Genomic DNA, 15,934 nt, shown 5'->3' on the forward strand with positions numbered 1-15,934 from the left:
CCTCCCACTCTTCCATACAAACATACATATGAATTAGGAGCAGGAGTAGGCCATTCAGCCCCTCAAGCCTGCTCCATCATTCGATAAGATCATGGCTGATCTGATTTTAACATCATATTCCTGCCTACTCTCAATAATCTTTCATCCCTTTGCTTATCAAGAATCTGCCTTAAAGATATTCAAAGACTCTGCTTCAACCACTTTTTGAAGAAGAGAATTCCAAAGTCTCTCAACCCCCAGAGAAAAAGTTTCTCCTCATCTCTGTCCTAAATGGGCGACAGCTTATTTTAAAACGGTGACCCCACCCCAAGTTCTAGATTCTCCCACAAGAGGAAACATCCTTTCCACATTCACCCTGTCAAAACCCCTCAGGATTTTATATGTTTCAGTCAAGTCGTCTCCTTACTCTCCTAAACTCCAGATAGAAACCGAGCCTCCAGTTTCTCCTCATAACACAAGCCGCCCATTCCAGGTATTAGTCTATTAAACTTTCTCTGAACTGCTTCTAATGCATTTACATCTTATACTGTACACAAAACTGCAGATGTGGTCTCACCAATGCCCTGTATAACTGAAGCATAACCTCCCAACTTTTATATTTAACACTCACAATAAACAATAACATTCTATTTGCTTTGCTAATTACTTGTTGCACCTGCATACTAACATTTTGCAATTCATGCACTAGGACACCCAGATCCCTCTGCATCTCAGAGCTCTGCAGTATCTCACCGTTTAGATAATGTGCCTCTTTGGATAAAAACTTGAATTTTAAAAATGGACAACATCACATTTTCCTACATTATAGTCCATCTACCAGATCTTTGTCCACTCACCTAACCTGTCTATATTCACTGCTGTGTTTTTCTTCACAGAAGTGAGGATAAATGACATTCTTTGATTAAAAGGCATTAATGTACCAAACTTGCATCAATCCATGCTCAAGGAAACTGTGACAAAGACATAAACTCTGTACCGTGTTGGGAGACTCGATAATGTCCCTAGACCAAGGGTGGCAGTGGTATTGGTAGCTAACGCCTTGGGAAACCATAGTGACAGACATAAAATACACTAAGAAACCAGAACAATAAGCTGTTTCAAGTACTAAAATGTGGGATGTGTAGTCAAGGTGTCAGACTCCGTTTGTGTATAAACAGGTTTGAACCATAGCTATCAATAGGCATATAATCTAAGTATAGAGAGCAAACAATTGGCAAATTCCCCCTCTGGCTTTCAAGAGCCTTGTTTCACTTCCTGCTTTGAGCCCTTATCTGAATCGTGTCCTTCATTTAGGTTTGGCACCAAAATGGTTTTCTGTTAGCAGGTGACGTTAGAAAGTTCTATACCAGATCACATCAACTGGGAGAGCCTGAGATTCTTATCTCTAACCTAGCTTTATTCCTGCCTGAAACTGGAGATGATATCAGTAATAGACAAAGAAATGTCTATAATAAATGTAAAAAAGTGCAGATGTTTGAAATCTGAAATAAAAACAAAGTGCTGGAAATACTCAGCAGGTCTGGCAGCATCTGCGGAGAGGAACACAGTTAACGTTTCGAGTCCGAATGACCCTTCAACAGAACTAAGTAAAAATAGAAGAGAGGTGAAATATAAGCTGATTTAATGGGGGTGGGACAAGTAGAGCTGGATAGAGGGCCAGTGATAGGTGGAGATAACCAAAAGATGTCACATCCTTTTGTCTGTGACATCTTTTGGTTATCTCCACCTATCACTGGCCCTCTATCCAGCTCTACTTGTCTCTCACCCACCCCCCCCCACCCCCCTTCTTAAACTAGCTTATATTTCACCTCTATTCTTTTTTTCCTTAGTTCTGTTGAAGGGTCATTCGGACTCGAAACGTTAACTGTGTTCCTCTCCGCAGATGCTGCCAGACCTGCTGAGTTTTTCCAGGTATTTTTGTTTTTGTTTTGGACTTCCAGCATCCGCAGTTTTTTGCTTTTATCTCAGTGCCTTAAAATGTTCGCTTTGATTCTCTCTCCACAGATGCTGCCAGAGCTGCTGAGTATTTTCAGCACTGTTTGTTTTTACTTAAGAAAATGTCTCTGTCTGGCTTGTTCTCCGATCTGACTGTAAGATGAGCAACTTTACAGCCCTCTTACTCTCAGGAGCTCAGACACCTGAAGCTTCTCTGGTCCTTTTTGTTTGTCCAGTTCCAGGGTTAATCCACAAACATCCAGCCAGAGAGCTGGTTATATGTGACAGGATTAATTAATGACCTCAGGGTAAAGGTAGCATTGACCTCAATATGATTAAATTTCACATCCAGTGTAAAAGGGAGAAGAGTGGGCCTAAGACTAGTATTTTAAACTTAAATAAGGGCAGCTATGTGGGCATGAAAGCTGGGCCAGCTGAAGTGAACTGGGATGCTAGGCTAGGGGATAGATCAATGGAGAAGCAGTGGCAGACATTTAAGGGGGTTTTTCTCAGAATAAGTATATTCCTACTATAAAGAAAAATTCTAAAGGGGGTGCCCACCACCTGTAGTTAACTAAAGAAGTTAGGGAAAGCATCAAACTGAAGGAAAGATGAGTGGTGGGTCAGATGATTGGTCAGAATATAAAGAACGGCGGAGAATGACTAGAAGGTTAATCAAGAGAAAGAAATTAGAGTATGAGAGGAAGCTAGCTAGAAATATAGAAATGGATAGCAAGAGTCTCTACAAATATTTAAACAGGAAAACAGTAGGTAAAGTGTGTGTTGGCCCCCTGGAGAGTGAGAATGGGGAGTTAATAGTAGATAATAAGCAAATGGTGGATGAAATGAATAAATCTTTTGCTTCTGTCTTCACTATAGAGGATCCAAAAAACATTCCAGTAATAGCTGTAAATCAGGAGGGGGAGGATAAAGAAGAACTTGGTGAAATTACACTCACTAGGGAAACAGTACTGAGCAAACTGATGGAGCTGCGGGCTGACAAGCCTTTGTGTCCAGGTAGACTTCATCCTTGAGTCCTAAAAGAGGTAGTAGATGTGTTGGTGTTAATTTTCCAAAATTCCCTAGATTCTGGAAAGATTCCATCAGACTGGAAAGTAGCAAATATAACCCCTCTATTCAAGAAGGGAGAGAGACAGGAAACTATAGGCCAGTTAGCTTGATGTCTGTCGTGGGGAAGGTGTTAGAATCGATCATTAAAAGAGGTTATTGCTGGGCACTTAGAAAAACACATGGTATTCAGGAAGAGACAGTATGTCAAAAGAAAATCATGTTTTACCAATTTATTAGAGTTCTTTGAAGGAGTAACATGTGCTGTGGGTAAGGGAGAGCTTGTAGACGTACTGTACTTGGATTTCCAGAAGGCATTTGATAAGGTGCCACATTAAAGGTTATTGCAGAAAATAAAAGCTCATGGTGTAGGTGGTTACATATTTGCCTGGATAGAGGATTGGCTGGCTGGCAGAAAAGACTATGCATAAATGGGCCTTTGTCAGATTGGCAGGATATGACTGTGGAGTCCCGCAGTGGTCTGTGCCTTGGCCACAACTTTTTACAATTTACACCAATGACATTGAGGATGGGAATGAAAGCATGGTAGCTAAATTTGAAGACTACACAAAGATAGGGAAGTATGTTGTGAAGAAGACACAATGAGTTTGCAGACGGATATAGATGAGTTGAGTGGGCAAAAATCTGGCAGATGGAGTATAATGTGGGGAAAATGTGAAGCTGTTCACTTTGGCTTAAAGAATTAAAAGTAGAGCATTAATTAAGTGGAGAATGACTGTAGAATTCCGAGGTGTTTTTGTGCATGAGTCACAAAAAGTTAGTATGCAGGTACAGCAAATAATCAAGAAGGTTAATGGAATGCTATCCTTTATTACGAGAGGAATTGAACATAAAAATAAGGAGGTTATGCTTCAGTTATTCAGAGCATTGGTGAGACCGCATCTCGAATACTGTGTGCAGCTTTGAGGAGGTTTACTAGATTGATATCTGGAATGAGCAGGTTGTCTTATGAGGAAAGGTTGGACAGGCTGGGATTGTTTCCACTGGAGTTTAGAAAAGTGAGGGGTGACTTGATTGAAGTATATAAGATCCTGAAAGCTCTTGACAAGGTGGACGTGGAAAGGATGTTTTCTCTTGTGGGTGAGCCCAGAACTAGGGGGGCACTGTTTTAAAATTCGGAGTCACCCTTTTTTAAAAATTCATTGGATTTAGGCTTCACTGACTGGGTCAGCATTCATCGCCCATCCCTAACTGCTCTTGAAAAGGTGGTGGCGAGCTGCCTTCTTGAACCGCTGTAGGCCCTATGGTGTAGATACACCCACAGTGCTGTTGGAGAGGAGTTCCAGGATTTTGACCCAGCGGCAGTGAAGGAACGGCGATATATTTCCAAGTCAGGGTGGCAAGTGGGTTGGGGGAACTTCCAGGTGGCGGTGTTGCCATGAGTCTGCTGCCCTTGTCCTTCTAGATGGTAGAGATCATGGGTTGGAAGGTGCTGTTCAAGGAGTCTTGGTGAGTTTCTGCAGTGCATCTTGTAGATGGTACATACTGCTGCTACTGTTTGTTGCTGGTGGAGGGAGTGAATGTTTGTGAAAGGGGTGCCAATCAAGCAGGCTGCTTTGTCCTGGGCAGTGTCAAGCTTCTTGTACTTATTTGAGCTGCACTCACCCAGGCAAATGGAGAGTATGCCATCACACTCCTGACTTGTGCCTTGTAGATGGTGGACAGGTCTGGGGAGTCAGATGATGAGTTACTCGCCACAGGATTCCTAGTCTCTGACCTGCTCTTGTAGCCACAGTATTTGTATGGCTAGTCCAGTTCAGTTTCTGGTTAATGGTAGCCCCTAGGATGCCGATAGTGGGGGATTCAGTAATGGTAATGCCATTGATTGTCAAGGGGCAATGGTTAGATTCTCTCTTGGTGGAGATGATCATTGCCTGGCACTTGTGTGGCATGAATGTCAGCCCAAGCCTGGATATTGACCAGGTCTTGCTGCATTTGTACATGAACTGCTTAATTATCTGAGGAGTCGTGAATGTTGCTGAACCTTGTGCAATCATCAGTGAACATACCCGCTTCTGATCTTATGATGGAGGGAAGGTCATTGATGAAGCAGCTGAAGATGGTTGGGCCTAGGACAAGACCCTGAGGAATTCCTGAAGTGATGTCCTGGAACTGAGATGATTGACCTCCAAAAACCACAACCATCTTCCTTTGTGCTAGGTATGATTCTGACCAGGTGAGAGTTTTCCCCCTGATTTCCATTGACTCCAGTTTCACTAGGGTTCCTTGATGCCACAATTGGTCAAATGCTGCGCTGATGTCAAGGGCAGTCACTCTCACCTCACTCGGGAGTTCAGCTGTTTTGTCCATGTTTGAACCAAGGCTGCAATAAGGTCAGGAGCTGGGTGACCCTGCCAGAGTCCAAACTGAGCATCAATGAGCAGGTTATTGCTAAGCAAGTGCATTTGATAATACTGTTGATGATCTCTTCCATAACTTTATTGATGATCAAAAGTAGATTAATGGGGCAGTAATTGGCCGGGTTGGATTAGTCTCGTTTTTTGTATACAGGACATACCTGGACAATCTTCCACATAGATGCCAGTGTTGTAGTTATACTGGAACAGCTTGGCTAGGGGCGCAGCTAGTTCTGGAGCATAAGTCTTCAGTACCATTGCCGGAATATTTTCAGGGCCCATAGCCTTTGCAGCATCCAGTGTCTTTAACTGTTTCTTGCTATCGCGTGGAGTGAATCGAATTGGCTGAAGACTGACATCTGTGATGCTGGGGACATCTGGAGGAGGCCGAGATGGTTCAACCACTCGGCACTTCTGGCTGAAGATTGTTGCAATTGCCTTATCTTTTACACTCATGTGCTGGGCTCCTCCATCATTGAGGCCGGGGATATTTGTAGAGCCTCCTCCTCCAATGAGTTGTTTAATTGTCCACCACCATTCACGACTGGATGTGTCAGGACTGCAGAGCTTAGATCTGACCAGTTGGTTGTGGAATTGTCTGGCTCTGCCTATCACTTGTTGCTTATGCTGTTTGGCACGCAAGTGGTCTTGTGCTATAGCTTCACCAGGTTGTTTAGATATGCCTGCTGCTTCTCCCTCCTCTTCTTCCTCCTATCCTCTATCCAATGGTGCTAGTGCCACATCACACGATGGAGGGTATGCTCAATGTGAAGATGCAACTTTGTCTCCACAAGGATTGGTCACTCCTACCAATACTATCATTTTTTTTTTATTATTCATTCATGGCACTTATTGCTCATCCAGAATTGCCCTTGTTTTGAGAGTCAACCATATTGCTGTGGGTCTGGAGTCACATGTGGGCCAGACCAGGTAGGGACAGCAGATGCAGATTTCCTTCCCTAAAGGGCATTAATGGGTTTTTACAACAGTCGACAATGGTTTCAGGGTCATCATTAGACTTTTAATTCCATATTTTTATTGAACTCAAACTCCACCATTTGCCATGGTGGGATTCGAACCTGGGTCCCCAGAGCATTACCCTGGGTCTCTGGATTACTAAAGAAAAACAAAAATAAAAATACCTGGAAAAACTCAGCAGGTCTGACAGCATCTGCGGAGAGGAACACAGTTAATGTTTCGAGTCCGTATGACTCTTCAACAGAAGAGTCTGTTGAACTCGAAACGTTAACTATGTTCCTCTCCGCAGATGCTGTCAGACCTGCTGAGTTTTTCCAGGTATTGTTTTTGTTTTTGTTTTGGATTTCCAGCATCCGCAGTTTTTTTGCTTTTATCTCTGGATTACTAGTCCAGTGACAATACCACTACATCATCGCTTCCCCCAAGGTGAGGGTAGAGATGAGGCGAAATTTTTTTTCTGGGGGTTGTGCAGCTTTGGAACTCTCTACCTCATAAGGCAGTGGAAGTTGGGGTCACTGAATATTTTTAAGGCAGAGATAGATTCTTGTTAGGCAAGGGAATCAAAGGTTATCGGGGGTAGATGGGAATGTGGAACTCGAAACACAAACAGATCAGCTATGATCTTATTGAATGTTGGAGCAGGCTCGAGGGGCTGAATGGTCTACTTCTGCTCCTATTTCGCATGTGCGTATGTTTGTAAACTGGTGTCTGAGATGAATTTACAATCAATGGCCTCTCAGTCAGTGCTGGCAAAACTCTCTCTCTGATCTTGTCATCGTTTCTATTGGGTAAAGGAATGCAACTTGCTTTCATCCTTATCAGAAGAATGCATGTTCAAAGCTGAAAGAGGCAAATTCTAACTGGCAGGCCTGCTAGCAAAAATCTAGTCCCCACCAGTGATTATCTGGCAATGTAAGCGGCTGCATTGGTATCTTTAAATACAGTGGGATGTCTGCGCACAATAAAATGCAGACATTGTCCACACACAGTTGAAGATCTTCACAATTCTTCAACCCCTTCCAATTAGCTCAAAGGTGCTGACTCTTCCTGGGAGAATACTCCATAAGTGCTGGTTATCTCCAGGTACCTCATCCATACTCTACATGTGAACCCACAGACTCTGGTATTTGATCACAGGAATCCCAGCTAAACCCGCTGCCCACAAGCATGGAATTGCAAGTATGGGGCACTAGGTAAGGGCAGGAGTCTTAGTCATCCCTCCTCCCCTTGCCGCCCCCGCAGTTCCTTATTCCAGTTTGGTCCCTTTACTTTGTCTGTCACTGGCCTCAGTATGAGCCAATGGTGACTCAATAAATTAGCCAAATACACATCAGATGAAAGTTAATGTGCTCTTAATTACAGCATCTTTAACGGGGTGTTGAGCTCAAATAGGATTCTCTGGAGATTGGTATGATGGTTTCTCAAAGCAGGATTCTTGCGTGTGTGAACTAGGGGATGTGTAGAGTAATTCTGCATCTAAGGCTCTGATTACAGTATTTTCAGGTCAGTATTTCTGTTGTGTTGATGCTGTGCTGAGGTGTACAGGTATATGTCGGTATTCTGAATAACATCAGGAAACACTGATGGGAAAACTTTTTTCTGTGGATAACCCCTCTCTGAGGCAACCTTAAGCAGGAACTATAAATTTGGATGCAAAATACTCATAGGGCAGCAATATAAGGAGTTTGAAACATAAGTTATAGAGACCTCTGTTATCGGAATGATGCAGCTCTCGGGTGGCCATTCAGCTCATCATCACCTATGCCAGCTCTTTGAAAGAGCTTTCCAATTAATCCTACACCATGGCTCTTTCCCTAAAGCCCTGTGAATATTTTTTCCTTCGAGTGTCTATTCTGTTCTCCTTTTGAAAGTTACTATTGAATCTGCTTCCACCTCTCTTCCAGGCAGTGCATTCCAGATCATAACAACTCACTGTGCAGATATGATTAAAGGGGAGATAAATTATTACCTGTCACTTTAAACAAAGCATTGAAGGAGGTTTCACAATTGATTCACGGCCCCTTAAATGTAGTGCAGAGTTTGCAGTAGAAAATATTGCCCATCTATTAAGAGGGATGGAAGAACTATTATTGATGAAGCAGGTTGTAAAGAGGAATGCATGGCTAATGTCTGATTCATTCTAACCCTCCCAGTCAAGCAATGATGGTTTTATAACCCAATTTTTACCTTTATAATTTCTTTGTTACTTTTCAGACTTGAGATCTGCTTTGTATTCTATTTTCTTGTATCTTTTTCAGCAGAGTTGCACCTTTTTTCCATTCTAAATGGACAAAGCTTTCCTCTTGGCATGCTGCTGCATCTTAATACTCTGCCTCCTGTTCAGTTCCTAACAAAATAGGAATGTGGGTCACTGCAGCTGCTGAGATCGGGAATGTTTGTGGCATTCCTATTGTGCATATGTAGCACATTAAACAAGTGAGCGCGTGCACATGCGTGTGTGTGCGTGCGTGCGTGTGTGTATAACATTTTTAATTCTTTCATGGGATGTGGGCGTTGCTGGCTAGGCCATCATTTATTTCCCAACCCTAATTGCTCTTGAGAAGGTGGTGGCGGTGGGCCACCTTCTTGAACCGCTGAAGTCCACCTGGTCCTATAGCAGTTTGGTACAACTGAGTAGCTTGCTAAGCCATTTCAGAAGGCAGTTTAAGAGTTGACCACTTTGGGTCTGGCATCACATGTAGACCAGACTGGATAAGGATGGAAGATTTCCTTCCCTGAAGGGCATTAGTGAACCAATTAGGTTTTCACGACAATCGAAGATAGTTTCATGGCTAGTTACTGAGACTAGCTTTAAATTCTGGATTTATTAATTAATTGAATTTTAAATTCCACCAGCTGCCATGATGGGATTTGAACCCATAAATTGGAATGTTAGTCTAGACCTGGATCAATACGTGCCTGTTAATCTCCTGCAATATACCCGCAAGAGTGTTAATGGATGTGGGTCATTTGACCATTGTGTGCATAATTCATCCCTCCTTTTTAAACTTGTGCATTACATTTTATACTTCATATAATTCTTTGATATGATTGCATTTATTATTAACTAGCAATACTTTGAACAGTTTGGGTTTCAACTAGAGCTCTGTGTGTGCTTGTGAGAGGCTGAGAAAGTGTGTGTGACTGCACGAGGCACATTGAGACTGGGCTATGTGAGAAAACAAGAGACGGAGGAACATGGAGAACTAGGGCTTTGTATGAGAGACACTAAACATTTGAGTTAAGAAACTCCTATTGTGTTTAATGAATATTGTACAAAATAATAAAAGTGATAAAAACATAAAATGCTGGAAATACTAAGGCGATCAGCCAGCAATAGTGAGAGAAACATTTATTGTTTCCAGTTGAAGACCTTTCATCAGAACAGGGTTCTCTCTCTCTAGAAATGCTGCCTGACCTGCTGAGTTTTTCCAGCATTTTCTGTTTCTATTTCAGTTTTCCAGCATCTGCATTATTTTGCATTTGTTTCATAATAAAAGCAAGCTGTGTTAAGGGGTGGAGATGTGCTCTCAAAGGCAGCACTGTAATTGTGCTGTTTATAAATGTAATGATGTCAAGAGAGCAGCATAGAAATAGACTGTTAATTTCAGCCATCTTTCTCCCTTCCCTCTGTCTCCCCTTCCCTTTTCCCTTGTCACCGCATCTTTCAAATCACATGGGACTGACGCTGTCCCTTCCATCTGTCTTTTCCTACCCAGAATCCCCTCAAATCCTACCATCCAGCACAAGCAGTCCGAGTGTGAGAGCGGGTCTGGACGGCAGCGGCGGCAGCAACAAGACCCTGGTGATTGGAGCAGTTGTGGGAGGTGCGGTGCTCGTCTTGTTAAGCAGTGTCATAATCTTCATCGTCCTTCGTAAGAGGCAACAAACCTTCAAGGGTGACTACAACACAAAGAAGCACGTGTTTGGGAATGGATACAGCAAAGCTGGCGTCATGCCCCCCGCCCCGGAGCACATCCCTTACCAAGAGGAATGCGATGAGGATAAAAAGCCGTCTCCCATGAATGTAAGTTATGAAAATGAGAGGAAAGTTCCTCGTGATGGGGTTGATTTTGACGCGGACTCCAAGCGCCCTTACTTCACGGTCGATGAGAGCGACACACAGGAGGACTTTGACGACCAGACTCTCAGCTTCCAGTATCCACAGGATCTGACGGAAGACATGGTGTCACAGAATGATGGCTCCATAATTTCAAAGAAAGAGTGGTATGTGTAGTGCCAGACTTCTTGGGGTATGGGACAAAATCACTGTCCTGCCTCCAGCACAGTTGGGTCCACTGTAAAGAACTCTGAACAGCTAAAGTCTTAATGATTACATTGTGGTTTATTTTTTACATTTAATTCAAAAAAATAAATATTGTTCTAAAGACAGTGTTTTCTAAAACAAACAAAAGGAACACTGGTCTATATAGCACTAACTTGAGGTAAACCTCACTCATACCAGCTGGACTTCTGTAAAAACTGATGTCTCTTCAATACACTGTGCAGACATCAGGTAACTTGTGCTAAACACTGGAATTCAATCAGGCTGTCAGCACTTCTGTGGCTGCATTACCTTAATTGTCATTAACTTAGTCATTAATTTATAACCACTCACTGGGACTGGACACGGCTAATAACTTACTGGTATTTGCTAGTAAGTGGTTAGTTTCGTTTGGTAAGCAACTGGTGATGACGTGATAGCAACAGTTAATATTCCATTAAATGGAGGGGGGGTGGGGGTGCGGACAGATACTAATGCTGCAGCCAATAATGAGTTGTATAGCTGGATGTTCCACTAGATGATATCAATATGTGTAAATACCGATTTATTTTTTAAATTGCACATAACACAAAAGCCACAGAAGGTCCTGTCAGGTACCTTAAATGTCTTGGTACCTTTTGGGTCACAATTTTGCTGTCAATTTTTTAAGCTTCTATGTAAAATGAATTTGCCTGGCATAAAGAGAATTTTTTTCCCCTCCTGAATGATGTCCTGGTTGCAGCTGCCAGCATTCCCTGCACGTGAGCATTCATTTCTCTAAATCTCAAAACTGTGTCTGCGATGTGACGTGTCGAGCTGCCAAGATGTGTGTAAACCCTCCCCCTACACAATGAAATTCCTAACCAGTCTCTATGACATTTAAAGATCTGGGTTTACTTGCTGAGTCTAGTCAGTGCATGCTTCAGAATTCTCTTTAACAAAATGTTCAATGTACTGCATCTTGCCTACAATCAGTCATGTACTGTCGTGTATTTTTCAGACTTTTAACATCATGTTAGATTTATAGTGTTACCTCATCCAACTGCAGTTACCCAGGTCCATCTCTGCAATGATTTTGTAAAAGTTAAGCCATGCAACATAGAGTCCAGGTTTGATGGGTGTCATCAGAGTGAAGAAAAACAAAATTCTACAGGTGCTGAATATCTGACACAAAAGCAGAAAATGCTTGAAACACTCAGCAGACCAGGCAGCATCTGTAAAGCGGGAGAGAGACACATGGTTAATGTTTGAGGTCAATGACATTTTCATCAGAACTGGAATTGAATGAAGCCCACTCAAGCTGCACCCAAACACATGTCTGTTTCCTAGAAGGCTTACCAGTAATTTATTGTCAAATCTGCACTTATAGAGGTCTGTTCCATTCATAATGCATAACTGGTAATGTTTCTCTTGAGTGGGCGTTGAGAAGTGCCCAGTGTAGATAAACAAGAGATAATATGAAAAGCTCGTGCCTTGAGCTGCAAGATGTGGATCCTTTAGCAGTGTAGGATGCTGAGCAGGTCTGTTTGCCAGCTACTGATTTAAGATCTTCCAGCTTTTGCCTTCTTGCCCTTTTAATTTTGTAAAGAATTGCAGTCTGTTCCTGTTGTGGGCAGCAGGTCTGCATAATAAGTACTGCACCTCCCACAGTATTAACACATGGGCATTGTGCAGAGTAGCAAATGGGGACACAGTTCACCACATGCTATCAGACAAACACAGCACTCTCTTTGTTCAAGAAATGCGTCAACAGTTACCTTTGTTTAAAAACGCCCACAAAGTGGGTGAAAATGTTATCAGTAAATGATAATTGTAACATTGTACTACTGTGGCTTCCAGAGTCTCTCTCCACCATCCGAACCAGTAGATTCAAATGTGGCCTTGAGCTTCCTGTAATCAGGAATGCATAGCCCACAGCAAAAACAGTTTGTCTCGTAACGTTAAAGATGAGACACCCATCAGGTTCATAGAAGGCCACAGGCAAGGGACACTGCAAGCAGCTGCCAAGTTGTGGGAGAGGGAGTATGGGGGACTGTCCCATATTTCTGTTAACCCTTGTTTGAAACGGCCATAAAAACTGAAAATTCTGGAAATATACAACCAATCAGTCACTATCTGTGAAGACGTTATAACATTTCAGGAGTGCACCCTTTATCAGAACCATATCAGAATTGTGAACAATCAAAAAGCCATGTTCAAATACGATGGTGTAGTGCTTATGTTACAGGACTAATCTTCCAGAGAATGGAGTGCAAATTCCAGCATGGTAGTTTGATCATTTGAATTCAGTTTTGTTAAAGTAACTAAAAAGCTGAGATCAGTAAGTGACTGTGAGCCACCCAATCGACATAAAGCCCCAACTGGTTCATTCATCCCCTTTAAGGAAGGAAATTAGTTGTCCTTACCAAGTCTGGCCACTGTGTCTCCAGTTCCACGCCAGTGTGGTTGATTCTGAAGTGGTCTAGCAAGCAACTCGGGTGTATCACACCTTTGGGCATCTAGAGGGGAGTTGTGAGGTGGATGCAAAGAGCCTTCAAGGGGATTTAGAGAGGCTAAATGAGTGGGCTAGAACATGGCAGATGAAATATAATGTGGAAAAATGTGAAGTTACCCACTTTGGTAGGAAAAACAGAAATGCAGAGTATTTTTTAAAATAGAAATTGGGAAGCGTTGATGCCCAAAGAGACTTGGTGTCCTTGTTCATGAGTCACTGAAAGCTAATACGCAGGTACAGCAAGCAGTTCAGAAGGCAAATGGTATGTTGGCCTTTATAGCAAGATGATTTGAGTACAGGAGTAAAGACGCCTTACTGCAATTGTAGAGCCTTGGTGAGACCACACCTGAAGTATTGTGTGCGGTTTGGGCCTCCTTACCTAAGGAAGGATATACTTGCCATAGAGGGAGTGCAATGGAGGTTCACCAGACTGATTCCTGGGATGGTGATTGTCATTTAAGGAAAGATTGAAGAGGCCTGTATTCTCTAGAGTTTAGAAGAAAGAGGGGTGATCTCATTGAAACATACAATATTCTTACAGGGCTTGACAGGGTAGATGCAGGAGGATGTTTCCCCTAGCTAAGGGCATCTGGAATAGTCTCAAAATAAAGGGGAGACCATTTAGCACTGAAATGAAGAGGAATTTCTTCACGCGGAGGGTGGTGAATCTTTGGAATTCTCTACCCCAGAGGGCTCTGGAGTCTCAGCCAGTGAGTATGTTCAAGACTGAGATCAGCGAACAGTGCAGGAGTGCATGCCGGGAGCAGCACCAGCCATACATAAAAATGAGTTGTCAACCCGGTGAAGCTACAACACAAGACTACTTGCAGACCAAACAGCATAAGCAGCAAGTAATAGACAGAGCTAGGTGATTCCACAACCAACAGATCAGGCCTAAGCTCTGCGGTCCTGCCACATCCAGTCGTGAATGGTGGTGGATAATTAAACAACTTACTGGAGGAGGAGGTTCCACAAATATCCTCATCCTTAATGATGGAGGAGCCCAGCACATCAGTGCAGAAGATGAGGCTGAAGCATTTACTACAATCTTCAGCCATAAGGTCCGAGTGGATGATCCATCTTTGCCTCCTCCAGGGATCCCCAGCATCGCAGATGCCAGTCTTCAGCCAATTCGATTCACTCCACATGATACCAAGAAACAGCTGAAGGCACTGGATTCCGCAAAGGCTATGGGCCCTGACAATATTCCAGCAATAGTACTGAAAACTTGTGCGCCAGAACTTGCCGCACCCCTAGCCAAGCTGTTCCAGTACAGCTACAACACTAGCATCTACCCGGCTATGTGGGAAATTGCCCAGATATGTCCTGTACACAAAAAGCAGGACAAGTCTAACCCAGCCAATTACTGCCCCATCAGTCTACTCTCGATCATCAGTAAAGTAATGGAAGGAGTCATCAACAGCGCTATCAAGCGGCACTTGCTTAGCAAAACATTTTCACTGACGCCCAGTTTGGGTTCCGCAAGGACCACTCAGCTGCTGATCTCATTACAGCCTTGGTTTAAATATGGATAAAAGAGCTGAACCCCCGAGGTGAGGTGAGGTGAGAGTGACTGCCCTTGACATCAAGGCCGCATTTGACAAGTGTGGCATCAAGGAGCCCTAGCAAAACTGGAGTCAATGGGAATCGGGGAAAACTCTCCACTGGTTGGAGTCATACCTAGCACAAAGGAAAATTGGCTGTGGTTGTTGGAGGTCAGTCATCTCAGTTCCAGGACATCACTGCAGGAATTCCTCAGGGTCGTGTCTTCGGCCCAACCATCTTCAGCTGCTTCATCAATGACCTTCCTTCCACATTAAGATCCAAAGTGGGGATGTTTTCTGATGGTTGCACAGTGTTCAGCATTCGCGACTCCTCAGATACTGAAGCAGTCCATGCCCAAATGCAGCAAGATGTGGACGATATCCAGTCTTGGGCAGACAAGTGGCAAGTAACATTCCCACCATACAAGTGCCAAGCAATGACCATCTTCAACAAGAGACAATCTAACCATCGCCCCTTGACATTCAATAACATTCCAATCACTGAATCCCCCACTCTCAACATCCTCAGGGTTACCATTGACCAGAAAGTGAACTGGACTGGCCATATAAATACTGTGACTACAAGAGCAGGTCAGAGGCTAGCAATCCTGCGGCAAGTAACTCACCACCTGACTCCCCAAAACCTGTCCACATCTACAAGGCGCAAGTTTTGAGTATGATGGAATACTCCCCAATTGCCTGGATGAGTGCAGCTCCCACAACACTCAAGAAGCTCAACACCATCCAGGACAAAGCAGCCTGCCTGATTGGCACCCATCTACAACACTCACTCCCTCCATCACCGATGCACAGTGGCAGCAGTGTGCACCATCTACAAGCCTCCTTACATAGTACCTTCCAAACCCACTACCACAACGATCTAGGAAGACAAGGGCAGCAGGCACACAGGAACACCACCACGTGCAAGTTCCCCACCAAGCCCTGCACCATCCTGACTTGGAAATATATCGCTGTTCCTTCACTGTCGTTGGGTCAAAATTGTGAAATTCCCTCCCTAATAGCACTGTGGGTGTACCTACACCACATGGACTGCAGCAGTTCAAGAAGGCAGCTCACCACCACCTTCTCAAGGGAAATTAGGGATGGGCAATAAATGCTGGACTAGTCGGCGACGCCCACATCCCATGAATTAATAAAAATTTTTAGATCGTAATGATATCAAGAGACATGAGGATAGAGCAGGACAATGGCGTTGAGGTAAAAAAAATCAGCCATGATCTAATGGAGTGGTGGAGCAGGCTCAGGGGGTCGA

General features: G+C 43.5%; 1 protein-coding gene across 2 annotated transcripts in view; it reads left to right on the forward strand.

Moving 5' to 3' along the window:
* nectin1b (nectin cell adhesion molecule 1b) overlaps positions 1 to 15,934 on the forward strand; it is a 603,780-nt gene that overhangs the window by 199,372 nt on the left and 388,474 nt on the right. The window contains exon 6 of one of the 2 annotated variants that reach the window (XM_078533111.1): positions 10,079 to 14,017. The exons of the other annotated variant lie outside the window; for it this stretch is intronic. Coding sequence (XP_078389237.1) covers positions 10,079 to 10,596 — 518 coding nt within the window. The 3' untranslated portion in view covers positions 10,597 to 14,017. Of the gene's footprint in view, positions 1 to 10,078; positions 14,018 to 15,934 lie in introns of those variants that run through there. 2 annotated transcript variants of the gene reach the window in all.

This window comes from Cetorhinus maximus, chromosome 2 (assembly GCF_964194155.1).
Source record: "Cetorhinus maximus chromosome 2, sCetMax3.hap1.1, whole genome shotgun sequence".
NCBI lineage: Eukaryota > Metazoa > Chordata > Chondrichthyes > Lamniformes > Cetorhinidae > Cetorhinus > Cetorhinus maximus.